The sequence below is a fragment of the Mustela nivalis genome (genome assembly GCF_964662115.1).
Source record: "Mustela nivalis genome assembly, chromosome: 18".
In the NCBI taxonomy this organism is placed as follows: Eukaryota; Metazoa; Chordata; class Mammalia; order Carnivora; family Mustelidae; genus Mustela; species Mustela nivalis.
Genome location: NC_139037.1, coordinates 45,694,934 through 45,722,908, shown reverse-complemented (window position 1 = coordinate 45,722,908; position 27,975 = coordinate 45,694,934). Strand labels below are relative to the sequence as shown.

General features: G+C 56.0%; 4 protein-coding genes and 1 long non-coding RNA gene across 5 annotated transcripts; 2 read left to right on the top strand and 3 right to left on the bottom strand.

Annotated features, from left to right (window-relative positions):
• Nucleotides 1-1,464: 1,464 nt before the first annotated feature.
• On the top strand, nt 1,465-5,028 carry LOC309852562 (cytochrome P450 2F2-like). The gene is made up of 9 exons (XM_082709410.1): nt 1,465-1,713; nt 2,336-2,498; nt 2,908-3,057; nt 3,321-3,481; nt 3,665-3,841; nt 3,925-4,066; nt 4,162-4,349; nt 4,544-4,685; nt 4,766-5,028. The coding sequence occupies exons 1-9, from the start codon at nt 1,528-1,530 to the stop codon at nt 4,945-4,947; spliced, it is 1,491 nt and encodes a 496-aa protein (XP_082565536.1). The 5' UTR covers nt 1,465-1,527; the 3' UTR covers nt 4,948-5,028.
• Nucleotides 5,029-5,069: 41 nt separating this feature from the next.
• EGLN2 (egl-9 family hypoxia inducible factor 2) lies at nt 5,070-13,965 on the bottom strand. The gene is made up of 6 exons (XM_082709371.1): nt 13,862-13,965; nt 11,779-12,851; nt 6,830-6,949; nt 6,296-6,432; nt 6,012-6,079; nt 5,070-5,751 (listed from the first exon to the last, which is right to left on the bottom strand). The coding sequence occupies exons 2-6, from the start codon at nt 12,613-12,615 to the stop codon at nt 5,696-5,698; spliced, it is 1,218 nt and encodes a 405-aa protein (XP_082565497.1). The 5' UTR covers nt 12,616-12,851; nt 13,862-13,965; the 3' UTR covers nt 5,070-5,695.
• Nucleotides 13,966-15,412: 1,447 nt separating this feature from the next.
• RAB4B (RAB4B, member RAS oncogene family) lies at nt 15,413-24,394 on the bottom strand. The gene is made up of 8 exons (XM_082709307.1): nt 23,918-24,394; nt 22,657-22,737; nt 22,300-22,414; nt 20,884-20,946; nt 20,643-20,797; nt 19,544-19,639; nt 19,308-19,440; nt 15,413-15,782 (listed from the first exon to the last, which is right to left on the bottom strand). Exons 1-7 carry the CDS (start codon nt 23,931-23,933, stop codon nt 19,325-19,327), a joined length of 642 nt encoding a protein of 213 aa, XP_082565433.1. The 5' UTR covers nt 23,934-24,394; the 3' UTR covers nt 15,413-15,782; nt 19,308-19,324.
• Nucleotides 24,244-27,722, top strand: LOC309852532. The gene is made up of 2 exons (XR_014305231.1): nt 24,244-24,324; nt 27,559-27,722. It is a non-coding gene; the product is annotated as an uncharacterized lncRNA (long non-coding RNA).
• Nucleotides 24,843-26,345, bottom strand: MIA (MIA SH3 domain containing). The gene is made up of 4 exons (XM_082709308.1): nt 26,069-26,345; nt 25,858-25,991; nt 25,275-25,385; nt 24,843-24,939 (listed from the first exon to the last, which is right to left on the bottom strand). Exons 1-4 carry the CDS (start codon nt 26,196-26,198, stop codon nt 24,916-24,918), a joined length of 399 nt encoding a protein of 132 aa, XP_082565434.1. The 5' UTR covers nt 26,199-26,345; the 3' UTR covers nt 24,843-24,915.
• Nucleotides 27,723-27,975: the final 253 nt, after the last annotated feature.

The window sequence follows — 27,975 nt, the reverse complement described above, 5'->3', positions numbered from 1 at the left end:
AAAGAGAAACACACGGAAGTACTAAAAAAAGAGATGGAGAGAGATAGGAGAGATGGAGAGATGCAGAGAAACAGACGGGAGAGATCCTGAAAACCAAGACTGGGAGTGAGACAGAGAGACAGGGACACACTGACAGGAAGGCAGAGACAGCTGCCCGGAGAGAAGGAAGACAAGGAAATTCTAAAGCAGAGCTAGAAGTTGAGAGGAACAGAGATGAAAAGAGATAGAGATCTGAGAATAGAAGGAAAAGGGAGCTAGAGAGACAGGCACCTTAAAAAATAAGACACAAAGACAGACAAGGAGAGAGACAGTCACAAGGATTCAGCAAAAGAGAGCCGGAGGAAAACAGAGTCTAAGATAAAGACAGAAACAGAAATCAGGATAAAGAGAGCATGCATTTGCTCTACAAATGTTTGCTGAGCACCCATTGTGTGCCGAGCACTGTTTTCGTGCTGGGGATACTGAAACGAGCAGGACAAATGCCAGCTCTTGAAGAGGCCCAGAGAGAGTGGCTCATCAGAGAGTCTGACAAAATGGGCTGGGTGGGACCCGGGAGGGCACCCCACACCAACCCCCCACTGTTGGTGGAGTCAGCGCCCTGGAGCAGGGGTCCTGCCCTGAACCCACTGCCTGTCACCTGGGTTCCCAGACAAAGAAAGCCTGACAGATCCGGAGACCCAGGGTAGAGACAGAGGGCAGGGAGACAGGAAAGTGGGAGATGAAGGGAAAGAGAAACTCCAAGGGATACAGAAAAGAACAAAAGCAGGCAGAGTAAAACAGAGGTGGAAAGAGAGAGATGAACAAAGAAACACAGAGGAAGAGATGAAATAAAAAACAGAGACAGAGACCTTGAGAGACACTCCCAGAAACAAGGCCAGTCCCAAAAGCTATGCTGCCCCCACAATCTCGCCAGGTCTGGGCCCTGTGCCAGGTACCTGGCGGAAGGCTGGATCCGGTCAGGCAAAGGTCCGTGGGAGGGTGAGCCGCCTTCCTGAACAGTGTACGGGTGCAGCATACACCGTTTTAAGAGCCAGGGCATGGAAGTGACAAGGGGTCAGGGGCCTGTCCCTGGGAATCACAAGCACAGGGCCCAGGAGGGCCAGGCTAATGGGTATATCACCAGGGGTGTTTTTAGAAGTGTATTTGGAAGTCAGGAATGTATTTAGGAATCCAAAGTTATAGGGTATGGCTTTTAGGAGGTCATAGGCCCCAAGGCGGCCAGAAGATTCAGTAATGCACACTTCTGGGCCAAGGAAGATGGACCCCAAGGACCCAAGGACTCAGTAGGGTGCACCTGTCGGGCAGGTGTGGGCAGGTGTATTGACATGGAAATGCTAGTGCAACAAAGCTGCCAAATGGGGCTGGCTGTGCCTGGCACAGAGCTAGGGGGCTGGGTGGAGACCTTGGGTGGGGGAATCTGCAAAATGAGCAGCCATACCCACTCCTGGTATCTGCCCAGCTCCACCCAAGACCCAAAGGGAATCAAATAAAGGCAAAGGGGGGCAGGCATGGACGATAGAGGGCACGATGGTCATGGGAGTCACAGCGTTGCTGCTGCTGCTGCTGGTCCTGCTGCTGGCCCTAGCCAGGCGGGGTTGGGGTGCCCAGGGCACTCAGACTCGGGGGTCCCTACCCCCAGGGCCAACGCCACTCCCACTGCTGGGGAACCTGCTGCAGCTGGAGCCTGGACGCCTGGACCGAGCGCTCATGGAGGTAGATAGAGCCCGACAGTGGGCTCCGGGGCTGGAAGTCCTGGTGCTCTGATTGAAGACAGCTGAGGGCTCCAACCCCTGAGTTCTGAGGAGGGTTGAGGGACCTGGAGCCCTGTGTTCCAGGAAAGGAGGAGACTACGGGTGGAAGCTGGGAGCCTGGATATCTGTTTGAAAGAGGAGAGGGCCAGTGGGGCTGACTTCCTGGCAGAGTCGACCCGGATCCCTCCCTCCCCACCCCACCCCTACTCCCCCGACTCTGGGGTCCTCAGGGAGGAGCCTAGAGTGAGAAGTTAGGTCGCGGGCTGTGGGGAAGGGGTGCCGAGAGGTCTGCTCTCCTGGTTCAAGGTGGGGAGGAGACCACCGACGGTCCAGACGCCTACTTCGGTGGGTGCAGAGGGCTCGGGCCCTGGTCTTGCAGATCCCGAGGGAAGAGGAAGCTGGGGCGCTGGACTCCTGCGGAGGAGGAAGGAAGGAGGTGGGGATCTGACCTCCTCCGTCAGTAATGAGGGGATGACATGGGGACTCTGGGTCGGAAAGAAGAGGGAGCTGGGGGCGGGGGCTCTAGGGTGGAGGACGGGGTCAGGAGCCCCGACCAGGACCCGCTGAGCACCCGCTCCGCGTAGCTCTCTGGCCGCTGGGGCCCAGTGTTCACAGTGCGGCTGGGCCCGCGCCCTGCAGTGGTGCTGTGCGGCTACTCTGCGCTGCGGGACGCATTAGTGCTGCAGGCGGATGCCTTCTCCGGCCGCGGGGCCATGGCTGTTTTCCATCACTTCACTCGCGGAAACGGTGAGTCCCAGGCGGCGGAAGAGCTGGCCGGACCACCCAGTTTGAGCGATAAGGGGCGGGGTCGGGAGATGGGGCGGGGCCGAACGAGAAGGCCAGTGAAGGCAAAGAGCGAGAAGGTGGGGCGGAGCTAAAATGTAGAAGCCGAATTGGAGGGGCTGGTTTCTGGTCCAGCCAATAGAAGGAAGAGAAGAGCCCAAGAGCTCAAGCAAAGCGAGCAAGCACTGGTCAGGGATGGAGACCAGCAGTGGTGGGGCGAACGCGTGGATAGGGCCGAGAAGGCTGGGGTTGCAACCGAGAGCAACAGAAAGCGCAGAATTGAAGGGTCGCGAGGAAGCCGGCTCCAAAACCCGACAGAGCCAGGATGGGGCGTGGCAAGCTCCCCGACCCGCCCCTTCTCTGCTTTCCCTAGGCATCTTGTTTTCCAACGGGCCGCGCTGGTGGACGCTGCGCAATTTTGCACTGGGAGCACTGAAGGAGTTCGGGCTGGGAACGCGGACCATAGAGGAGCGCATCCTGGAGGAGGCAGCTTGTCTGCTTGGCAAACTTCAAGCCACCATTGGTGCGGCCTGGGAAAGGAGAGGGGCTTTTTGCGGCTGTGGCCAAAGATCAAGAAGGGGCACGGCAGGGCGCCTGGCTAGCTCAGTAAGCAGAGCCAGCGACTGTCCATCAGGGTTGTAGGATCCAGCCCCAGGTTTGGTGTAGAGATTACTTAAAAATAAAATCTTTAAAAAGCAGGGGCGGTGGGTGGACAGGCATTTGTAGTGGAAGGAAGTCAGTAGGCCTAGCCACCACAAAAAGACCCCGTCCCGTTCCCCCTCCCAGGAGCGCCGTTCAACCCCCGACGGCTCCTGGATAATGCTGTATCTAACGTTATTTGTTCGGTGGTCTTCGGGAACCGCTATGGCTATGAGGACCCAGAGTTCCTGAGGCTCCTGGACCTCTTCCATGACAACTTCCGCATCATGAGTTCCAGATGGGGCGAGGTGAGAGGGCCAGATTCAGTTCCTCCCCCCTATGCCAAACCTAGGGTACACAGACCTACCAACCTTGGATCAGTCTTGGAAGAGAAGAGTTCTAGAACTTAGAACATCAAAGTCTTGGCGCAGTCTCCCTGCACGGGAACTAGTGCACTTGCTCAAGGTCCTGCTGCGGTCTTGTCCCCCTAGATGTACAACATTTTCCCCTCCCTCCTTGAGTGGCTCCCAGGCCCACACCACCGAATGTTTCGAAACTTCACGAAGCTTCGGGTCTTCATCTCTGAGCAAATCAAGTGGCACCAGCAGACGCGGCAGCCTGGGGAGCCCCGCGATTTCATCGATTGCTTCCTGGATCAGATGAGTAAGGTGCGGGTCTGCTACTCTAAAACCGCCCCCATGCCACCCACTAGGAGGTGCCAGACAGCCAAAACACCCATCTCTGTCCGCAGGAACAGGAAGACCCAGAAAGCCATTTCCAGGAGGAGACGTTGCTGATGACAACACACAATCTCTTCTTCGGTGGCACTGAGACCACAAGCACCACTCTGCGCTATGGGCTCCTCATTCTGCTTAAGTACCCAGAGGTGGCAGGTCCGGGAGCTGGAAAGCCTGGAATGAGGTGGCATGGGTGTGGGGATGGCTAGGGGCCTGAGAATGCATAGCTCACAGCCTCTGACCACCCCCAGCCAAAGTGCAGGCCGAGCTGGATGCAGTGGTAGGGCGGACACGCACCCCAAGGCTAGAGGACTGCGAGCACCTGCCCTACACCAATGCCGTGCTACACGAGATCCAGCGCTTCATCAGTGTGCTGCCACTGGGGCTGCCCCGTGCCCTCACCAGGGACACCCACCTGCGCGGCTACTTTCTGCCCAAGGTGCCCACGCATGGGGATTCTTTGCAGGCCTGGGAGACCTTCAGCCAAAATCATCAGCCCTGAGCACGTGCAATGCTGAGTCACATGGCCCTAGGAGTAGGGAAAATAGGCCCACCTTCCCACTGGCTTTTAAATGGGGTCTTGGATAACTATAACCAAGTCCACGGGTAACCCCTGTGCACCCCTGCTCCCAGGGTACCTTTGTGATTCCTGTGCTCAAGTCTTCACACCAGGACCCCACCCAGTTCAAAGACCCAGAATGCTTCAACCCCACCAACTTCCTGGACGACAAGGGCAAGTTCCAGAGCAACGATGCCTTCATGCCCTTTGCCCCAGGTCTGGGCAGGAAGGGAGGGGACAAGGCTGGGCAGGCCTGGGAGGGGCGTGGTTCCCACCCTGCATCCCCGTGTCCTCAGGAAAGCGGATGTGCCTGGGCGCGGGCCTGGCACGATCGGAGATCTTCCTCTTCTTCACCGCCATCCTCCAGCGGTTCTGCCTGCTCCCTGTGGGCAGCCGCACCGACATCAACCTCACCCCGCAGTGCACGGGCCTGGGCAACATCCCCCCAGCCTTCCAGCTCCGGCTGGTGGCCCGCTGAGTCGGGCTCAGCAGCCCTCTGCTCACTGGCTCCCAGACCTCCCTACCTGCTTTGGTCAATAAAGGCCCCAAACCGCAGACAGACAGGTCTCCTTACCAGTAAGAGGGAGCGGGAGAATCACGTTTTGCAGCTCTGAGGTAAACTTTTATTTCTTTCTTGGCTGACAGGACTCTTCACGCCCATGCTCCCCCCTGCACCTTTTCTCCTGCCCACGCAGTGGCGGCCTAGTCCACAAGGTGCCATGGCCATAGGGGCTGGGGAGTCACTTCACATTCCAGGCTGGGGGAGTGGGGGGCTTGGGGATATTGTCCCCCCAACAAACCTTTGCCAGTAAGAGGCCGTGACATCCCCAACCCTCGATCCTGCATCCTGGTGGGATCCTGGTGGGAGGTGGCAATGCCTCCTTCCAACTCTCCACATCCAAGAGGAGCACAGCCAGACAGGGTTAGCCACAGGGCCCCAGCTCCAGCGATGGCCGCTCCCAATACTGGCTCCAGCCCAGGTCACAAGCCCAGGTCACAAGCCCAGCCCCCGTCCCAGGGCAGCAGACGTCTCTCCTCCTCCTTGGTCCTCAGCATCAGAGGGAGCCCTCCACACCAGGCAGGACAGAGGCAAAGCTGGAAGCAGCAGCGCTGGCGTAAAGGGCGCAGGCACCAAGGGTGGTGGGCTGCTGGGCCGGCAGCACGGGGCCGGAGGCTCTCCCGAAGTCAGGGCAAGCTGTCTGTCCATGCAGCTCTGGGGCTGGCCACTAGGTGGGCGTGGTTGGCTGTGACACAGGTACTTGGACACCTTTCTGTCCAGATGCTAGGGGTGAGATGAGAGGAGACAGGAGTGAGTCATCAGGGAAGGGACCCAGAAGCCAAGAAAAACGCGGGAAGATGGAGGAGAGGACCGCATGCTGGGGGTGCCAAGAGAGAGGGCTGTCTAGGGAAGAGGACAGAGGAGAGAAAAAAGGAGTTGCAAAATTTAGGAAGAGACTGAAGTGGGTAAGGAACTTGAGGACGTGTGACGTACATGGAATAGGAAGGGCTCGAGAGAGGGGATGCCATTTGGGAAGCAGGTACCTAGCTGATACTTGTCTTTGGCTGCTGCCCGCTCCTTAGCATCAAAATACCAGACAGTGATGGCGTACCTGGGGACCAGAGCAGCCCCGAAGGGCAGTTAGCGACACTTGTCTTCAATTCCAGCCACCACATCCACAGTGACACCACAGTTCACCCTTCTGAGCCTGGTTCTGTCCCACCTCAGCCCCTCTCAGCGCTTCACTTCCTAGCCACTCCTGGGGTCGGACAAGACTTTGCTGGCACAGAGCAGACCTGAGCTCGTCCCCCCCAAATACCAGTCATACCTGGTGGCATAGGCTGGTTTCACCTCGTGGGGGTTCCGCCGATCAGACCAGAAAATGAGCAACCGATCGAAGAGGGGCTCGATGTTGGCAACCACAGGCCGGCCCTCAGGGAAGATCTGCAGCAGGCCGCCATGCACCTGAGGGTAGGCCAGAGGATGAGGCAAGAGATGGCGGATGCAAGGCCTGTAGCCCCTGCCTTGCACCCCCTGCCCCCTGTGCTCCGATGGCGGCACACATCCCTCCCTCCCACCACTCAGGCTCCCAGAGTGATGACAGCCAGAGTCTGCACCACCATGGAGGCAGGCAGGAAACTCCTGGAGACAAGAAATGGGATGAGGGTGCTGCCACCACCAGGTCAGCTGGAGACAAGATGGTGCCATTGCCCAGGAAGAGGGAGCCAGCCAGCAGGCGGCACTGCACTGCCCCGCTCTGGGCCCATATGAGGAACGGGAGAATGCCAGAAGCACAAAATGGAGGGGATGCAGCCACCTCATCCTCCCTCCCACCCCAACCCTCAACTCTCCCACCCCCTACCTTGACATCCCAGTTCTGATTCAGGTAATAGATACAGGTGATGCAGCGCCCGTCGCCGTGGGGATTGTCAACATGCCTCACGTACCCCAGTCCGTTGCCTGGGTAGCACGCCACCATGGCCTGACGGACAGACAGGAGGGGGCTTAGAGGGCGAGGCAGGGATATTTGGGGAGGCAGCCATTACCTCCTCTTTCTCACCCCTCATAGCCCCTCATCTCTCCCCAGACTCCTCCAAGGACTCTCGCCCAGACTTTCTTCTTTGTCAGCCAAGGAACCTTAGCTCTTGGGGCGCGACAGCCCCCTCCCCACACACGGCCAGAGCCTGGCACCCAGACAGCGCTTGATGAGTAACTGAGGGTTTGACTTTTTAAAGATAACCTGACTCCCTGCCCCAACCAGACCTTTCAGAATAAAACTAATTTACATGGAGGGATGGAGGGATGTGGCCTCACAGCCCTGCACCTGGGCTTCTTGACCTTGGCTTCAGCATGGAATTACTTGGGATGCTGATGCCCAGGCCCACCTCAGCGGTTCAGAAATACTTGGTCTAAGGTGGAGCCTGGAATTTTTCAAGTTTCCCCAAATAACCGTAATGTTGAGAACAGCAATGTTGAGAACTGCTGCCCCTGACTACCAAAAAACCCCACTAGATAAAGTGTTTCCTACACATATAAACAAGTATCAAAACCCCCACTGTGACTAGAATCTGAGCTCAAGGACAACCTGCTGGGTAGCCCCGGACAGTCCCATGACCTGAACGAGCCTCAATGGCCTCACCCGTTCAACAAACTAATGAATGCCTCCTCTGCTTACAGACCTGGCAATTCCTGACCCCCCGCAGACCGTGGCTTGTGTGTGTACAGGTCTAGCCACAGGTTCTGACCTCCTCTCCCTGGTGGCTGTCGTCCCCCTTGACCACGTGGAGTCCTCGGCTGTTTCTTAGCAGGGAGCCACCAGAAAAGTGGATGTGGAGGGAGGGAAAGGGCCCACAAGTTCCTTCAGACCTAACTCGCAGCTTCAAGACCCAGTGCTGCCTGCCACACCAGCAGTAACATCAGGTGGGAGACTACGCTTCCTGCCTCAGGTTCCTCATCCGTGAAATGGAGCTGACAAACTACTTCACAGGCAGTTGTGGGAATTCAGGAAGACAAATGTTTGGGAGGGCACCAAGCACAGTGCCTGTCACATGATGGAAAGTCAAAGGACAGGCTGAAATGACATTTTAAAAAAGAGTCCCCGGGGCGCCTGGGTGGCTCAGTTGGTTGGACGACTGCCTTCAGCTCAGGTCATGATCCTGGAGTCCTGGGGTCGAGTCCCACATCAGGCTCCCAGCTCCATGGGAAGTCTGCTTCTCCCTCTGACCTTCTCCTTGCTCATGTTCTCTCTCACTGTCTCTCTCTCAAATAAATAAATTAAATCTTTAAAAAAATAAAAAAATAAAAATAAAAAAGAGTCCCCGTCCTACCCTCAACTACTCAGGAGGGCTGTATAAGGCAAACAGGGGAGTACTGGCGTGCAGACTCTCCAGCTTGTGGACCATTCTGTCTTGACACCTTGGCCCGCACTTATTCCAGCTGCCACCTGCTGCTCCCCACTAATGCTCAGCTATACCTGTGGGCCGCAGCCCCGAAAAACAGCCCTAGGATAAACATTCCTGATTAAAAAGATGGGCATCTGCTGCCCAAACAGGAGGCTGGCCTAGCACTCCCGGGCAGGCCAGGCTGACTCAATCCTCAGCCTTTTTCCAACATGGTACTCCCAAGGCTCTCCCCAGCATGAGCAGTCCATAGCTCTGCATTAAACATGTGTGGACTCGAAGCACCCCAGCACCCGCCCTGGGAAAGAGGCCAGGAGGCCTGCAGCTGAGTAAGGCCACCCAGCAGCGGAGAGTCTTGGAGGCACTTGGGCATGACCTTGGCCCCCACAATCCCCAGGTTCAGGAGAACCTTCTCTATACTGTTCACTCCCTACAAATAGGTCAGTGCTCTGAGCAACCACCTCACTGGGAGAGAAAAAAGTGGCCATGCCCAGGGGGCCTGCAGTGACTCACTGCCCTCCCCAGAGAGAATCCAAGCAGAGACTGCTGGGTCTGCACAAGGGTGGCGACCGGGTCCAGGGCTGCAGCCTCTTGCCCACAGTCCACCTCCACACAGTAGCCAGAGACACTTTCCTCGAGCTCTTCACTGCTCAATCCCTTCAAGAACCCCCACTACATCCCACAGACTCAGCCTCCAAGGCCACCAATCTCTGCTACCACTGCCTTTACTCCGCTATAGCCTCTCAGGCCTCCTAACTGCTCTCTGACCAGGCCACGCTCATCCATAAGGCCTCTGCCCCTGCCTGGGACACACATCCCCTGGTGCTCCTTGTTATTCACAGCTCAGATCAAAGGGCACCTTGAGTACTTCAGCTGAAGGCATCTCTGCTCATTTTTCCATATCCACCCCCCCCCCCAAGATGTGAGATCAGTCAGGATGCTTGTTTACCTAGTACTGGCCCAACAGGCAGTCCCGTGGAAGCCCTTGGGGCCAGGAGTGTCTCCCTAGTGCCCAGGCAGTAGCTGCTTACAGAAAGCACTCTGGGTCTCCGGGCCTCCACGGCATCCTGCCCTGCACACCCTCACACAGGGTTTCCCACCGTGCAGGCAGGGACAGTGTCTGTATTCTGGTGTGGAAGGGGAGTCATGCATGAAGCCTAGATAGAGAAACATGCCCTTTAAACTCCCACCAATCCCTCCACATATACACCTTGGTAGGGAAGGCGGGGGTATCCTCTGGCCACAGAGAAGCACCTACTTCCTGCCCCCACAAGGGAAAAGGACAACAAGCAGAATAACATAAAAGCCTGCTCCTCACCCTCCCATCTCAGAGAAGGGGCAGCTAGCATCACAGCCAGGAGACTAAAGAATTAAAAGGCTATTAGTGACAATATGCCAAAAGCCCCAACACCCACACCCCCAGAGTCCAGCAGAAACTGGGGACTGAGCCAATGACAGCAGGCCCCACCTCCAAGCTGCTCTTAAAGGGGCAACCAAGCCAGCCAGGCTCTCCCTGTGGTCCCTTATGGTTGTCCCTGATGCCAGCGGAGCCAACTCTCTCCCACCTGCAGGTCAGCAGAGCAGAGAGACTAGAGACAGCTGGGAGAACAGAACATAAGAGCTCCATTCCGGAGTGACCAACAGGCAGGTTGGGGCTGGCTCCAGCCACACTGGTGATGTGGGCCCTGACCACCTCTGTGACCACCCACCTTGGTACACCACGCTCTTATTTCAGAGCCTGGGGAGGGAGTCCAGAGGTTGCCTGTTGAAGGTGAGGAAGCCTGGAACAGGTGTCTTATGGGTTTGGTGGGGGTGTCTAAGAGGAACTCCAGTGACCGGGTTGGCTCCCCTGCCCGTCTCAGTCTAGCCAGGTTTGTTCTTACCTCCCAGGACAACAGAAGTCACCCAGAGCTAAAATAGTCCCAACCACCCTCCCAAGCCCGCAATCCTAGCCGGGGCCCTGGCCCAAACCACATCCAAGGCACCAAGGGGGAAATATCTGCTCAATCTACTTTGCCCTCCCCTCCTAAAACTACCGAAGACTAGCTGGGGACTTAACTGTATTTTCCTATCCTATGGATAAGCAAACTGAGGCTGAGGAAAGCGTGCCGCCATGGGCCGTTCAGCTCTCCCACTCTCCCCTCACACTCCCTTCTGTGAGAATGCATGATCTGGGGTGAAGATGCTGAGCCCCTTGAAGCCAGGGAGGCTCCCTCTTATCACTCCTGCCTGCACAGGAGCAGAGCCCAAGGAAGGCCTCCTCTGACTCTCCAGCTATCAAGTAACAGGAGGCAGGGAGAAGTAGGACAAGTCCTAGCTGGACGGGGAGGATGCTGGCCTTGGCCCGAGGGAGCCTGGGTCCCTGAGCCAGTTCCAGCCGGAGACAGAAGCTGTACAGAGGCAGAACCCAAGATGGGATCGGAGGGAGGAGGGAGACATGAGGAGCGCAGCCACATGCCCTGAGCAAAGCAAACAGCCCTGCCATCAGCCAGTAATCACTGGTGTGCAGCAGGCACTCCCTGCAGGGGCCTTGGCCAAAAGACACTTGTCCTGGACTCAAGGCCAGAGCCCTTTCACCCCTCTATGAAGAGAATTATTGTGTCAGAAGGCCAGAAAGCCCCAAAAGACCACTGTCTTGTGGAGAGCTCCTGACCTAGGTTCTCAAATGGGCAGCTAGAGGCTCAAGAGACACTGATGACTGCCCATAAACTAGACAAACGAGCATTTTTCTTTAAAAAGGATCTGTGGTTTCAGCGAATTCTCAAGAAAGCCCATGTCCACCCCCCCCCCAAAAATTGGTTAACAACTACTGTAAAAAAAGAATAAAAGAAACCAAGAAGAGACACAAAACAGAAAGAAAAGGTCAGAATGGACAAAAACACAGTGATGGACAGACAGGAAGGATACAGGACAAGCATCAGAATGGGGAAGCATACGAAAGATGAAGGACAGAACACCCCCACCTCCAGGGCAGCACACAGGCACCCAGGAAGCTGTCCAGGCCACAGATGTCACAGGGCACAAAGTGGTCCAGCCCCAAGCCCGTGGGCAGCACCTCCTCCCTCAGCCTGGCACGGGTCTCACCACTGCCACCCTCCCCACTATGTCTCCTGCTTCTCCTGCCTGGGAGACCAAACGGACAGAACAGAGACAGGCCCCTGAAAGGACAGACAAGACGGATAGATGAAAAGAAAGGTAAATGGGGAAAGAGAAAGCGCACAGACCCCCAAAATGCCCACCGTAAGGGAGAGTCCAAACCCAACTCTAGCACCGACACTTACTCCACTGGTGCTGCCTGCATCTTTCTGTGACCCCACAAGCCTACCTCCAAGGGCACGGATACTCAGAGCACCAGGTACCCTTGAAAGCAAGTGCTAAGGGGCCCCTCCACTCAAGGCCCTTGTGGCCTTACCTTGGTGCGCCCGTTGATGACGTAGCCACCCAGGCGCCCAGCACAATGGCGGATCACAGTGTCCACGTGGGCCATGAGGACCCCGATGCTTCGGCAGCCAGGCTCATGACCTTCCACCCAGGCAATCTGGTCCCCACGAATGCTGCGTGGCGGGATAGCCCGCTGGCTCACCAGCTGCCCGTCGCGCAGGCGCCCACTCCGCTTCAGGGCCTCCACCTCAGCCAGCACACAACCACCCAGTGCTGCCCCCAGGAAGCTGTCCTTGACACAGATGCCGTAGTACCGCATGCAGGGCACGATATAGTCCAGGGCCAGGCGCTCGGGTGCAGTGGGAAGCACCTCCTCCCTCAGCCCTGCGCTGGCCTCGCCGTTGCCACTGCCGCAGCCCATGCTGCCCTCCCCTTCAGCCTCTGCCTCCTGGTTCTCCTGCCTGGCCCAGGACCGCTTGCTGGGTGCTGGGGCATCCCCACCATCCTCTGCCCACTTCCGTTTGGGTGCCTCGGGCCGGGCCCCCTGGGCCGCCAGTCGCTGGCACCCCTTGGTGACCAGTGCTGCTGCGCCCTCACTCTGCAGTGGACGCAGTTCACCACCATCCTGCCCGCCGAAGCCCTCCCGCAGAGGGCTAGCTGTCGTGGAGGTGGCTGTGGCCCTGGGGGTCCCACTCCCCGCCGAGGCCTCACCAGGTGCTCCTGGACGGTGGTAGGAAGGTAGCAGGGGACAGGGCAGGTAACTCTCCACCCCCATCCTGGCCCGACCAGGCTCCAAGGGCTCTGACACGGAACCCGGCAACTGAGGGAGAGCCTGACTCAGGGGCTGCGACTGGCACGGGCTGTCCATGGCAGCAGCGTCTTCATCCCCCGGGCATGGAGGGCACGGCCCGGGCCCATGGTGCCACCCTCCTCCGCCTCTGCCTCCTCCACTTGATGCAGCCCGGGGCCGGGGTGGCTGAGCCTGGCGTAGGGCAGGGTGAGGCAGGGCAGGCAGCAGAGGCTCTTCTCGTGCCCTGGGGGTGCTCGCTGGTCCCCAAGTCCTCTGCTGCCCCTAGGGGCTTGGGAAAGGACCCGTCAGGGTGGCTGAAGGGGGAGAGAGGAAAAAAAGGGAATGTGAGAAGAACCAGAGTGAGGTGGGGTGAGGGGCAGCAGCGCAATAGGGCAGACTAGGCTACACAGTCCCCCAAAACCTGAGGCCACATTGGGGAGAAGATCATGGGAACTGTGGGGGGTGGTGCAATCAAGAAGAGAAGAGGCAGCGAGGGAAGCAGCCGTAGGAGTGAAGCTGGGGAGATGACCCAAAGACACAGAAGCGCGGTGGGGGCTGGGGGAGGGCATCCTCAGACAGACACACAGCAAACAGAAAGGACGCAGGAGAACTGAAGTAGGAAAGGAATGCCGGAGCAGTGGGGAGCGGGAGATCTGCTTGGGGATTCCAGAGACACACGGCGGGAACGGGGTGCTCCACAGATAAAGCAAACCGGGGAGCCCAGAGACAAAGAGAATGGGGGGCCCAGAGACGGAAACGCCGACCGGGGAGAAGCTGGAAGGGCGGTCCTGAGACAGCCGGACAGAACGGGGCGGAAGGGTCAACCTAAGCCCAACGGGAGGAAGCCTGCCGGCGGCTGACACACACCCAGACGGAAGGGAGGGCCTAAGACAGACAGACAGACGGAAGGCAGCCGCGGGAGGAGGGTCCACGGCGACGGGGGGGGAAGGGCGGGGGAGGGTTCACGCACTCGGGGACGGACAGGAGAAGGCGGCCCCTCCCAAGCCGCTTTGGCGCGGGCCTCCCCGCTCGGGGCGCTGTAAGCGACGGAGACCGGGCCTACAGACCGCTCGCACCCAGCGCCCCCTTCCTCCCCTCCCCCTCCGCCGGCGCGCGCTCTCCGCCCCCACCCCACCCCCCAAACGGCCGGCACTCAATGTGCCCGGCGCGTTCCCTCCCCCACGCCCTACCCCCACCCTTCCCTTCCCGGGGTCGCCGCGTTCGGCCACGCCGGCCGGCGCGCGCCCCCATACTACGCCCGGCTCGCGTCGGCGCCCCGGCTCGAGCGCCTTCTTCGCCCCTTTCCTCCCAGAGCTCTCCTCACCGAGCTTTTTCCTCCGGCCTCGCCGCCGTCGTTTGTGCCAGCCGCCCAGCGCCGCACAGCGCGCCATACCCCGCCCCCACCTCCCGCGACGCTCCGCCCCCGCCTCGCCCGGTGGGCACGTGACTGCGCCCGCGGAGAAGAACGTGCGTCCGCAGGCGCGAGCCGCGCGGGGCGGAGCGAAGAAGTTCAGAACACACCTCCTATCTCGAGATAGGGGAAATGGGTCGGTCATTTGCATACTGCACTCCTCCCCTTATGGGCGAGGGGAAGAAGTCTGTTAGAAAGGGCTAGATCCGGCCAGTGTTGGGGGTAGTTCAGGGGTTAGGCCTAGCGACGTGGGAGGGATATACAAATATGGTTATTTGCATAGGCCAGCCCACTCCATCAGAGTCCTGAGCGCCGGAGAATGACGTGTAGCCGGGCTGGACAGTGGCATGCAAATCATGTTATTTACATGGTCAGCCCCTCCTCGCAGCCCCAGAATAGAGCTCTGATAGGCTAATGTCTGCGCAGTTAGTTTAAAAATGTACGTAAATACACATATTAGTAAGTAATTTACGTAAGCACTTTCTATAACGGAGGAAAAAAAGTGCGGAACATCCCTGATAGAGGAAGAGACTGAGAGGGATGCCACAGTATGACCCGTTCCACCCTGTCCTTTCGGGAAAAATTGTGGGAATCTGAAAAAAGCAATTTAGGAAAGCCACGCCCCGCAAGCAGATAAGACTTTTGTCTAACAGCCTCGGGTCTAAGAACATTTTGGGCGACCCAGCCTGGAAGGACCATGCAGATGGGGTTATTTAAATGCTGTGCTCCCTCTACCAAGGCCAGGTTGGGGGGCCGGGTGGTCAGGGGCTCAGGCCTACCCTGTGGGTGGGCTAGTGCGGACTTGGGGATGGCAGAGAAGTTGGGGATGTTCTGATGGGGTTGCACCTGTCCCTGGCAGGGTACTTGCGACTATCAGTTCACCAGGACACAAAGAGATAGACACTAGTCTGAAGTATGCACAAGTCAGGGTTGCACAAAGGCCTACCCTACTCAGGGTTCATGGTCACACACAGCTGTATCAAGGGTGCCAAATTCACACAAGACAAACACAGACTTCAGGGCATAAACGCACAGTCAAACGCAACAGTCAGACAGAGTCTGGGACCTTCCAGCATCAAAGATGCATGGAGATCACCTAGAGGCCTGAATTTCCGTTTCCTGGCCTTGGTCCCAAACAACCCCAGCCTCATGGATACAGTCACCAAGGGCACAGAGTAGTCATGAGCAATGGTGTCACACACACAATCAGCACATATGCCTACAGATGCTGTCACACACGTGTCACAGGACACCAGTGCTACACAGGTGGGCCTCCAGTATGCCTTAGCACAACATGGGCAGTTACAGATTCCCTCCACAGCACCACCTGAGTCACAGTGTCCCCCCGACGCTACATCCAATCCAGGAACATGACCCCCACACACCATGACACGTGGTTCTTCCATCGGGTACTTCTACTGTCTCTCTTCCCTCCCCATCACCCCAAAATAAGAGGCCAAGACACAGGTGTAAACAATGCTTTATGGGAGTGGTGGGGACTGGACAGGCCTCCAGGCAATAAATAACACGTACTCGCAATGGCGGGAAGCTGGGGCCAAATGCCCTGGTCTCAGGCTTTGGGAACTCTTCGAGTATGGTTAGGGGTTCTGGGGGGATGGGGATTAGCCAAGACAGAGGAAGCAGCAGCAGGTACAGATTCCCCCTTCCCCCGTGGCTCAGTCTTGCCCCTCAGCCAGGCCCCACCAGGCCAGGGAAGGGGGACAGGTGGCGGGGCAGCTTCTCTGGGGCCAGGACAGGTGAGGGGCTCGGCCTCCCAGGGCCTGGGTCTGGGCCCCGGCCCGAAGGGCAGGGCTGGTCCTGGAGAACGGATGAGCTGAAAAAAAAGTGTGTGGTGAACTAAAGGGACCCTGGGTCGACCTGGCTAGTGTCTACGTCTCATTTCTGGGTATCTTCCTGCCTATCTGTGTCTGTCTGTCCATACCTTTCTCTTCCAGAGTTTCTGCACTGTCCGATTTTGTGTTGATCATCTGCCGGTAATTTGGGGCTGTCACTCTGAGGGTACCTGCATCTCCCTGTTTGTCTCAGAGGGCTGACCCCTGGAGTCTACACAGGGGTATCTCAGTATCTAAATTTCACGCCCCCCCCCTTTGTATCTCTGTGTCCCTCTGTGTTCCTGGACTGCTCTGGCTCATTCCAGTGTTTTCCAAACTGAGCGGGACATCTTCAGTTAGTGCTTGTTGCTTCAGCTACAAATAGCATTACCTGGGAGCTTCTAGAAATCCGGAAAGCACTTCAGAATCTCTGGGGTGAGGCCCAGGCATCAGACTTTTTTTAAGCTCTCCAGGTGATTTCAATGTGCAGCACCGCATTAGTGGGCTGGGAAATCAGTGTGATGGGCCTTGGCCAATGTTTCAATTAAACAGAATAAGATAGAAGATATCAGAGGGGCATCATATATAATACTATTTGGTCCCTAGAGACACCAAGCAGTTGGGTGTCAAAGTTTGGGGGGAATGGGGCGTGACTGCTTAATGAGTACGGGGTTTCCTTAGGGCAACGAAAATGTTTTGGAACATTTTCTTGGAACGTTTTGGCTAACATATGCCATGTGAATTTCACCTTGACTGAAAGCAAAAACAAAAACAAAGAATATTAATACTAGAAAAACATCTTTCAGCTTTGATGTGTGTGGAACTTTATCAGATCAAGACCTCTAAAATGTATCTTCTCTTGCAGAGTGCAGTCAACAACATTTGAAAAAGCACGGTCTTATTACATTTGATTCATTGAGAGCAAACCCTGAAAAGGACGCCATTCTGAGCCCTCGGGTAAAGACACACCCATCCATCCATTCCTACAAAGCCCCAGCTCTTTCAAATAAACAGCCCTCATTTCTCAAGTCTTTAGTAAGCATCAGGCCCTGCACTAAGGACTTTACATGAATTGATGTAATTAATCTTCTCAACACCCAAAGGAGGTAGGTACTATTATTAGCACCATTTTACAAGTGAGAAAATGGAGAACCCAGAGTGTCTTAATAATTTGCCCAGGGCACATGAGTGGCTCAGTGGGTTAAGTGGCTGCCTTCGGCTCAGGTCATGGTCCCTGGGTCCTGGGATTGAACCTCGCATCAGGCTCCCTGCTGAGTGGGGAGCCTGCTTCTCCCTCTCCCTCTGCCTGCTGCTCTGCTTACTTGTGCTATCTCTCTGTCAAATAAGTAAATAAAAATCTTTAAATTAAAAAAAAAATACATAAAGAATTTGCCCAGAGTCATGCAGATAGGAAGTGACAGAGTCAGAGTTGAAACCCAGGCACCCTGGTCTGGGATCTCTCACCTGTCACCTCCTTCCCTTCTCAGATGGGGAAGACAAACAAAATAATGACTGAATGTTCAGAGCTGAATGTTTTAAAAAGTAGAGGACACCTGTGAGACCAGCCAGCTAGAGGTAGTGGCCACGAGTGGGAAGGTGACAAGGGTCTGGCAACGACCAGATGACAAGGGGTAGTTGGTGCAAGAAAGGAGGTTGGAGGGGCACCTGGGTGGCTCAGTGGGTTAAAGCCTCTGCCTATGGCTCAGGTCATGGTCTCAGGGTCCTGGGATGGAGTCCTGCATCGGACTCTCTGCTCAGCGGGGAGCCTTCTTCCTCCTCTCTCCCTGCCTGCCTCTCTGACTACTTGTGATCTCTATCAAATAAATAAATAAAATCTTTAAAAAAAAAAAAAAAGAAAGAAAGAAAAAAGAGAGGAGGTTGGAGGACAGATACGCCCCAGCGGAGCCATAGCAGATGCAGGGGTGTGGAAGGAAATAGGGCTGCCCAAAACACTCACCCTTGACTCCTCTCTCTCAAATGCCACATCCATTCATCAGGAATTCATGTTGGCTCTGCCTTCAAAGTATATCCAAGGTCTGAGCACTTTTCCCCATAGCCACCCTGGAGCCGCCAATGGCTGGAAGCAGGGGAGGCAGGGAGGGAGGGGGGTGTGGGGGGGGTTGTGAAGCACAGGGCGAATTGGCAGGACATACACACTCTCGAAGAGGTGGGGATGGGACCTTATCCTGTAGGACCCTGCAAGCCCAGCAAGGAGTGTGGACCAAGCATAGGGGAAGCATGGCTTCCTGGAGGAGGGGAAGGAGGGGGAGGAGGGAAGAGAGGGAAGGAACAGTGTTTCTGACAAAGGGAACAGCATGAATGAAGACCCAGAGAAACGGGAAGAACTTCAGAGTGTCTGCAGCAGCCTGAGCGGTGGGGAGAGGTGTGAGTTGAGGCAGGTGAGGCTGGCGGGGCAAACACCAGGCTATGAGCTTCGGCTCTGTCCCATGGACCCTGGGAGCCATGGGTGGTTTTAAACGGGGGAGGGACAGGATCAGATTTGTGCTTTAGAAAGACCCAGTGGCTACATCAAGAGGGGGCAAGACTACAGAGACCAGGGAGGAAACAAACCTAGCCATGTCTCAGTCCCTCCTCTGCCTGTCCCCCCATCCTGTCCACCACTGTCTCTCAGCTTGACTCTGCAGTAGTCTCTCACTGGTCTCTCAGGTACCACTCCTGCCCACCCCCTCCTCTCCTCTATATGTGGCCAGAGGGATCCTGGGAACACCTGAATCAGGTCCTGTCCCTTCTCCACTCAGAGCCCTCCCATGGCTCCCATCCAACCCAGGGTACAACCCAGAACCTCCTCATAGACAACAAGGCCCTATCCAATCTGTTTCCCCCCATACCTAACCTCATCTTCTCCCTTCCTCCCCCCCCACCCCAAACACACACACATACTCTGCTCCAGCCACACTGGCCTCCATGGACTTCCTGATCCAGGCCAGGCATGCCCCTACCTCAGGCCCTTTGCACTGGCTTTTCTCTTGGCCTAGAACACTCATCCTCCAGAGACCCATATGAACCCCCCAGCTCCATTCCCCTCCTTAAGGTCTTTGGTCAAATGTCACCTTTTCAGTGAGGGTTTCCCTCATCATGGAATATCTCCACTGCTCACCTTTTACCCACCCTGACTTTCCCTTTATTTTTCTGCACAGCTCTTATCTTCTTAACTACCACGTCATTTTCTCATGTGTCTTGCTTATTGCCTGTCTCCTCCCAAGAGCATGTTGGCTCCACAGGGGCAGGGACTGTCTGTTTGGCCTACTGCTTGAACAGGACCTAGCACACAGCGGACACTCAATAAATATTTGCTGAATTAGGCATGGGTGGGTCAGAGATCCCAGGCAGAGAGCTGGTAGCAAGATGGAAAGGACATCCCCAAGGCCAGGATAATGGCTCCTTTCACTCGACTGTTTTTGCCGCTTTCTCACTTTCTCTCATGGCCTCTTCTTTTCTGTGTCTCTGTTTCTGTTCAGTATTCCCTGGGACCCTACCCCTGCCGTCCCAGGGCCCCAGGCTCCCACCTGGCTCCGTGCACATCTCAGCAGCCACATGGCTGAGGGGCGACGGCCTGGGCGCTCCGAGGCTGCCGCAGCTGGCGAAGGGAGGCATCCCCGTACTGAATGCCCGAGCCCATCCTCTCGGGGTCGAGCTCGCCTGGGAGGTGGGGGGGCAGGGGAGAGGTCAGGAATGGTCCCCTGGAGACCTTTGGGCCCTGCCTTCCGCTCCCACTCCCACTCTGGGCAGTCAGGGGCCTCACCTGAGTCGATCTTGTTCAGGATGGTGCGGGCACACTTCAGGAAAGCCTCTTCCACGTTCTCACCCGTGAGGGCGCTAGTCTCCAGGAACATTAGCTCTGAGGGGCAGGGCCTCAGTCAGTCCCCACCCTCCCCTTGACTTTGACTGACCACCTCTCATTCTGCTCCTCAAGCATTCCACCTCTGCCCTCACTCCAGGACCTTGTTCAGGCTGCTGCCCGGCCATGGAAGGCCCCCCTCCCCAGGTGGTTCCGGCTTACAAACCGCCTCCTCCAGAAAGTCCTCCCTGACCTCCCAGCATGATCAGGTGCCCTCCTAGCCCCCTGGGCTCCCACAGCTCCCTGTGCCTCCTCTATTCCAGCCCTGACCTCTCTGGAAAGGGTCCGGACTCCCTTCCCACAAGTGCTGGGCCCAGGGTGTCTTTACAGCTATGTTCCCAGCTCTGCTAGGACAGGCCCAGGCCCACCACGGTCCACCCTTGAGCCACATGACAAGGCCTCACAGAAAGTAAGAGCCAGGACTCCAGCCCACGTCTTTTCAGATGGCAAAAAACCATCCTCCAAACCTGGAGGGACACGGACAGACCCTGAGCTTAGTAGATGTCTGGCCAACACAGAAGTTTTCAAATGAGTTTACACTCACAAACCTTTCGATGTGGCTGTCAGTCCTGTCCATGCCCCTAAGGCTACTGCCTGCTAACTTGGGAGTCTACCCTGTCCTCTCTCCATTACTCACAAAACAGGCCATTCTCCCTGGGTCGTCGGAGTTTGCAACCTCCGCATCACGCCAACAGCCTGCACTTATTGACGGCGGTTAACCCAGGGCCTGCTGCCTTGTCCAGGCAGTGCTGAGGGCTCCCCAGGGACCGATCCCCTAAACCAGCCTGCGCTATGCGGGCAGAAACACTGTGATTCCCACTCCCCAGGTAAAGAAAGACAGCTGACGTGTGGCAACACTCGAATCTGAACCCAGACCTCTCAGTGTCCACATTGCCCTGCTAGGCACAGCCACAGACAGCCGGGAGGCCCACGGGCCCCAGTGGACAGCTCCTGCTTCTCTGCTGAGGCCCCCTTCCCCACTGGTCCACCACAGGGTCCTCACCGTTCTCTTGGGCAAAGCGAGAGGCCTCCAGAAAAGTGACCTCGCGCTCCGGGTCCAGGTCTTTCTTGTTGCCACAGAGGATGACCACGATGTTGGGGCTGGCCAGCGTGCGGGCATCTGTTAGCCAAGCGGCCAGCGAGTTGTATGTCTCCCGGCTAAGGAGAAGGGAGAGAGGAGGAAGGGAGGCAGGCATAGTCTGGGGGTCCCGCCCGGCCCCACCCCACCCTCTCCGTGCACCCACCTGGTAATGTCATACACCAACAGGGCTCCAGCCGCCCCTCGGTAGTAACTCCGTGTCACCGACCTGTGGGGCCAGGGGGACCCAGTCACCCTTGAGGCTGGGGTCTGCCCTGAGATTGCCCCCCTCTGCGGAGAGAGACTAGTGGTTCGGACACCCCCCTTTACTGCTGGCCCATCCCCCCAAAGCTGGCGATGGTCTGGTCTCAGCACAATTCCCTTCTCTGCTGCTCTCTTTGTCTCCCTCAATCTCTGCCTCTCTTAGTAGTCTGTCTGTCTGCCTCTTGTCGGAGTGTCCGCCCGTCTTCGACTCTCTCTGTGTCTCTGTCTTTCTGTAACTCTTCACTGGTCTGTGTCTTTCCGTCTCTCTCTTACATGTGTGTGTCTCTCATTCCCGAGGGCTCTATCTCTGTCTGTCACTCTGGCTCTGGTCCTCTCAACCTCACTCTTGATTTCTCATGCATTCGCTCATTCCTCATTTCCTGCCATCTCTCCTTTGCCCAGTCCTGACCAAGTGCTCTGCAAGGACATCTGCTTGTCCCTCTTCTGCCCCATCTCTGGGAGGCCCTGTTCCCAGGGCCCGAATCTCTGTCTGGGTCCCCCTCGAACCTGGGCAATCATTCCATAAGCATTAAGCCCAGCACAAGCCATATATCCTTGGCCCTCTTTCTGTCTCTTTTGCTCAGTGGATCAACACACCAATATTAACTTAGCAGCTACTTGGTGCTGGCCTGGGGCCACACCTCTCCATGGACTCGACTCCCTCATGTCCCTCCTCTCTCTGTCTCTGTTTCTCCAACTCCGGGTTTCCAGGCATCGACCACCTTGTCTGCAGACCTTTCCTGAAGACATACTGTGTGCTGAGCCCTACACAGTTCTCTCCCCTCTGCCACACACATCCATATCTCCATCTCTGTGCCTTCGCCTGTCCCACCCTCCCTGTCTCTGGCTCTGACCTGTTTCTCTCTGTGTCTCTTTATCACCCTTACCTTGCTCTTCTTCTGGGTCTCAGTCTTTCTCTGTCCCTTTCTGAGTGTACCTCTTTTCCAGTCTCCCTCTCTTTAGTCTCTCCTTTTCCACCTCACCCCATCGCCCCCACCCTGGGCGCCTCTCCATCCCTCCAGCCATATGGGTCGATCAACTGCAGTCTCTCTAGGGTCTGTGAGTCTGTCCCTTCATTATGCTTCTTTCTCAACATCATTTTCCCTCGCTATCCCTGCTCCGTCTCCAAGACCCTTGCTCTCTCTGGCTATAGGTACCTGTACTCAGTCTTCGTCTCTCTTTCCCCTTTGCCTGCCCCTCAGTGGCTCTGTGTCAGATCTCCAAGTGACTGCACACACCTCTCTCTCTCTCTGTCTTGCTTTCTCATTTTCTCTCCTCTCTCCTCTGCCCCACTCCCTTGGGAGCCCAGCCCACCTACCGAAACCGCTCCTGGCCGGCTGTGTCCCAAATCTGGAGCTTCACAGTCTTTCCACCCACGTTGACCACCCGAGATCCAAACTCCACGCCGATTGTGTGGTTGGAGTCCTGTTTGACTGGGAGTGGGAGGGAGAGAAGAGGCAGTGCAGGGGCTCAAAAGATTCCCTGTCCTCCCTGGCCTCCTCAGCCTGTACCAAACCATTCTCGTTGCTGGGGTGACTGAGGTTCAAGGAGGATCTAGCAAAGGCAAGGGCCAGGCAGCCAGCACTGGAATTGTACCTACGGCCAGCCCTGCCCCTGCCCCCGCCATGCCCACGCCCACAGTTCAGTGCTCCCAGGACCACTCCCAGAAACTCACACTTATTCTCAATGAACTGATGAAGGAGACATGATTTGCCAGTTCCTGCACTGCCAATCACCAGGAATTTGAAGAGGAAGTCTGAGCAGATGGAGCCAAGATCAGGGAAACCCATATGGAGAGAATGATACAGGGCAAAAAAATGGAAGCCAAGAGACCATCACAGTTACAAGGGGACAAAGAGACACATGCAGCAACAGAGCAACAGTAACAACGGTCACAGACAATTCTTACACAGTGCTTACCACATAACAGGCACGGTTCTAAAGTTCTTCACTACTGCAAGCTCACTTATTCCTCAGAAAAACTCTATGAGGGAGGATACTAAAGAGTATCCCCATCTTCCAGATGAGGAAACTGAGGCCAGAAAGGTTAACTGGCTTCGCCAAGATGCCATAGCTGGGCAGAGCTGGGATTCGAATCCAGGTCTACTGGCTCCAGAGTTCAAAAGTTTGGCTATTACCTAGTTAAAGCCTCTTGAAAGCCATCTTATCGAGGACTACAGGCTTGCCCTTGCCCCTCACGACTTCACCTCCCACTATGCTGACCTTCAGTCTATTCCCTGAAAATGACAAACTGGTTCCCACCTCAGGATCTTTGCATTTGTTCCCTCGACTTTTCCCTGCTTGTTGAAGGATCGCAGCTCCTTCTTACTCGTACTAGTGCTGTTTCTACCACACCCTGTCCTCCCTCCTCCTCTTCATCCATCCATCCATCCATCCATCCTCCAGATCTTTCAATTCTCGGTTCCTCCACCCCTCCCTCTGCCCCCACACTCAAGTGTAAGCCTCGGCCCTTGCCACGAGTCCCTCCCACCACTTAATTCAAGGACAACTCATCCCCAACCCCACTGCAGACCTCTCAAGCCAGAGCAGTCCCAGCGTCCACAGCATCCCCTCGGGGTTCTCCCAGCCCACCATCCTCCAGCCCTGCCATTCATAAAGTCAGCCCCACCCCATCCACTCAGGCTCCACCCCGACACATTAAGACCTACCCTTTCCCTCAAGGCCTGCGCAGGTCCATCAAGACTGGTTCCCTCAAATCCCGCCCCAGACCCGTTTAACCCACACACCAGACCCTCAGGCTCCGCCCAAATCGATGGAGCTCAGCCTCGGACCCACTAAACCCCTCCCAGCATCCACTAGGCCCTGCCCAATGTCAGACCCCGCCCCCTGGCACATAAGGCCCCGCCCCACTCCCCAAAGGCCGCATCCTCCCTGGGCCCAGACCCCAGACCCCGACTTCGGCCCACCACCCTCACCGTAGGTCTCGGCCATGACTCGGTCGCGGCCGCTTGGGGCCGCAATATGGCGCCGCGGCCGCGCCTGCTCCTCGGCTGGCAGCCGCTCCACTCCGGCTGCAGCCCCGGCTCCTTCCTACTCCCGGGGCCGGCGCCGCCACTTCCGCCTCCACCTCCCTACGGCGCGACCCGCTAGGGCTGCGGGATACCAGGCCACGCTTCCCAGAGGCAGGGATTGGTGAGCTCGACGGCCGGCAGGCGGGACAAAAGGCGAGGATTGGCGGCGCGAGAAGGGAAGGGCCAAAGGGGGAGGGACCAAGACGAGCGATTGGCAGAGCTAGTGGGAAGGGACCGTACAGAGATGCCTTGCCGACCTGAGAAACGGATTTGGTCAGGAGTACGGGTGCACAGTCGAGACTCCGGATTGGGTAGGAGTGGGCTTGGGGGCGGGGACATGGCTGCAAAGAACCGGGCATGGACAGCATCGACAGAAAGACCCTGAAGAACAGCGGATATTGAGCTGGCGAGCGCTCTTTCTGACCCCAAAGGCAAGAAGGAGGAAAACTCGGGGGTGGGGGAGATACGCGCAGGCTAACCTCCCATCTCCCTTTGCAGATGCCTCTATTCTGTGATTTGTGTCTTCCTCATGGTCCGATTGGTTCATTCCCAATAGTCCAACTCCCTCTCGTTGGTCTAGAGAGGACACTATGACCCGCAACCGAGCTGTTCAGGTTATTCTGCCTTCTCATTTGCTTGTGTGTGATATTTAAGTTTAGGAACCCACCTCCTGTACCCAGCATGGAGCGAAGAGCTTTTAGTCAGTGGAATTCTGCCTAGCAACCACTGACGTTACCACGGTCAGGGGGCTGACTGGCTAAATTCAGGAGGCTGGGGAAACATTTTCTTTGTTACACCCCCCCCCCCATTAAGACCACAGAGACCCTCATTTTGCACTTGGCTGGTATATTTGCATAAAGCCGGGGGGAAAAAAAAACAGCAGGGACAGTGGTAGACTGAGCTCACTGGCAGTAGAAATCCCATTTCTGAAAAAGAGAAAGGAAAACATTGGGGAGAAAACCAGCGGTCACACACACCACAAAGGATCTAGTGGTTTTAGCAAAGGCTGTGGCGGCAGGGGCCAGGTTTGGCCAAACACATGCTATGCAAATTAGCCCAGAGTCCCTTAATTTTTGCGCCGCTCAATCTGACAGGGACTTAACAATCACTCCCCATTTTACAGAGGAGAAAACTGAGGCAGGGACTTTGTCCCAGCGCACACAGCTACGCTGCCGGGGAGCCAAAGGCAGGAGAATCTTTGCTCATTATCACAACCCCAGGATCCTCCCTCTGGATCCCCGCCAGCCCCCAAGACACTCACATCTGTCTTCACATCGATTTTGCCAGGTTTCAGGGTCTGGTCCTCACGTACAACACTACTGGGGAAATAGCCCAGGCGAGCAGCTAAATCTCCATAGTAATCTCCCTGAACCTGGAGAGGAAAAATTCAAAGCCAGGGTCTGGGAAGATGGCAAACTCATTCCTACTGAAGACCATAGCACTTTTCTTCTTCCTGATCTCCAGATGGTTGGCTCCATCCCTGTCGCTCAGACCTCAGTTTACAGTCACTGCATGGCGGCCATCCCCGACCACCCGAAGTAGTCTCCCAGTCAATGTGTATTAATTCTCAGAGGAGCACATATTTGCTGATATTTTTGGATGGCCTGTCTCCTTCTATTAGAATAAAAGGGATCATTCACTGTTGTATCTTCAGGGTCGGGAACAGAGCCTGGCACTATAGTGGGTGCCCCATGATTGCTCAAGGTAAAAACCAAGTTGATCACAATAGCCCCTCTTCCCTGCCAAACTACTTCAGTCCTCAAATTTTCCCTTTGGGTGGAAAATTAGGTCATACTCCCACCCCACCCCCATATCCTTTCCTCTTCTGTTCTCTGAAGACTCACACTGCCTCCCCAGAAGAGCCGCCCTCGGCCCTTCAGCTTGGAGAAGACATACACGACTTGGCCCCTGTGTATGGTCAGGAAACGGCAGTCGGGAGCCACGTAGTCCTGAACGGCCACAGCCATGGAGATAGGGTCTGGGGAAGGAAGAGAAGGGAATGACAGCACCCTCCACACGGGCTAGCCACCCCAGCCCCCCATCCCCAGCTCTTACAGCTGCATTCCTCATCAGCACACAGCTTGCGGTCAGCCAGCTTGGGCATGGCGCGGCCCCCGACACTGGGCCCCAAGAAGGCAGACAGCAGAATGATGACACCGAGGAACGCTGGGGACCCAGCCATCATGGACTCCGAGCAAGAAAGTGATCGAGGGAGAAATAGGGTCTCTAATTTCCTTATGCCCTCCCTCTCTCCAGCAATACAAGGAAACCTGTGTTCTCCATGCTGTCTCCGCCCTTAATCAGTCCCAAATTTCACCCACAACATGGAGAGGCTGTTACCCAGCCAGAACCATTTCAAGGATAGGGTGGGGGCTGCCTGCCCAGGGAAATGCCCAGATAGGCCCAAAGCAGCCCAGGCCACTCCAAGTGCCAGCCACCCCCCACCCCCTCAACCATACAGGTTGAGATATTCAATTCCATCTTCTCTTGAGGCTGCTTGGGTACCTGGGCCCCTTCCACGAACAGAAACAGGGAGCTAGTACAGAAAACTACCTTGGAATTTCCTGTGCTTGAGGACAGAACAAGGCAGCCTTTTGATCACCAGAGAAAGACTCACCCTCAAGGACCAAGTATTTTATGCTGGATCTTAAGGCTAGAAATGCCCTCCCATAATCACTATTTATCTTCCCAAGGCACTTCCTGACTGGGTGACCCGGGCTAAGCAATTTTTCTGAGAGCCTCACCTACTCCTCTGTAAAATGGTGATCAGGAAAGCAAAGTCATTCAGAGTACTCAGCACGTAATTTTTATCTTATTAACTCACATGGACACTGCATCACCTTAAGAGGGCTGTTATAACCCCTCGCCTTGGAAATGGCAGGGAGAGCCTTCAGAAACTTGCTCAAGGTTAGAGCCAGAAGCAGAAAGGCCAGATCTGGCTCTAGGCCCACACCCGTCAGAGTGTGGAGCTGTGGAGCTGTCCGTTGCCCAAGGTCAGGAGAAAGTCGGGGAGGGTGATCCGAACTCAAGTCTCAACCTCTAAAACTGTTTCCAGTAGATCTCCCTGCCCAGGTCATTCTCCTGGGTGGCATCTCCCGTTCTCGAGCATTCTTACCTTTGGCCACAAGTCCAAACTTTTGTGAGGGGAAGTAAATTGGGCTTGGGGTAGGGCAGAATTCAAGGTCAAAGCCTGGACCTCAGCCATCTCTGTGCCCTCCAATACCCAGCACCGCCACCATGGACAGGAGAGAAACTGCTCTGTTCCAAAGTGACGTCCAATGACCGGCCTTCCTTGATCACCTGGGACTGTTCCCAGACCTACCACCCCAGCTGTCTTATCAGAACATAGTATTTACAGTTGGCTTGTGTATTTCATTCACCACTGTGTCCTGTGCCAAGAACGGTAGGTACTCAGCAAGTCTTTGCTGAGTTTATAGTGTTTCCTGAGTGCCTGGCAGCAGTGGGTGTGTGTTTGGGATAGCGGCGTGTACCAACAATAAGTACCAAAGTACTAACATACAGGAATTCTACCCTTACATGAGAAGAAAATGAAGCTTGGAGTGAGGACATCCATTGCTCCTGGGGAACAGCTAGGGAGTGCACCGGGAAGACAATAAAAACCAGGATCTACTGACCACAGAACCTGTGGTTGCCAGTGTGGTGGGTGAGATGTTTCCACTTGCCATTGGCAATAAAGACTTGCCTCTTAGGGAGACAACAATTCCTTTTTCCCTTCAGTCTTTCAGATCCTGAAGGAGAGAGACTGTATTTGGTGCTGTACGCCTTTATCACTGCAAATGCTGATGTTTCTCTTTAATAGAAAAGAGCAGACAGAACAGGAGCAAGCTTGGGATTAGAGCCTCCACAGATGAAGACCAGACAGTACTGAACACTGGCTTCAGAAACTCATTTCTGTGGTCAATTTTCTACTTCTGGCAAATGATCTCGTTTTTCTATGTGCA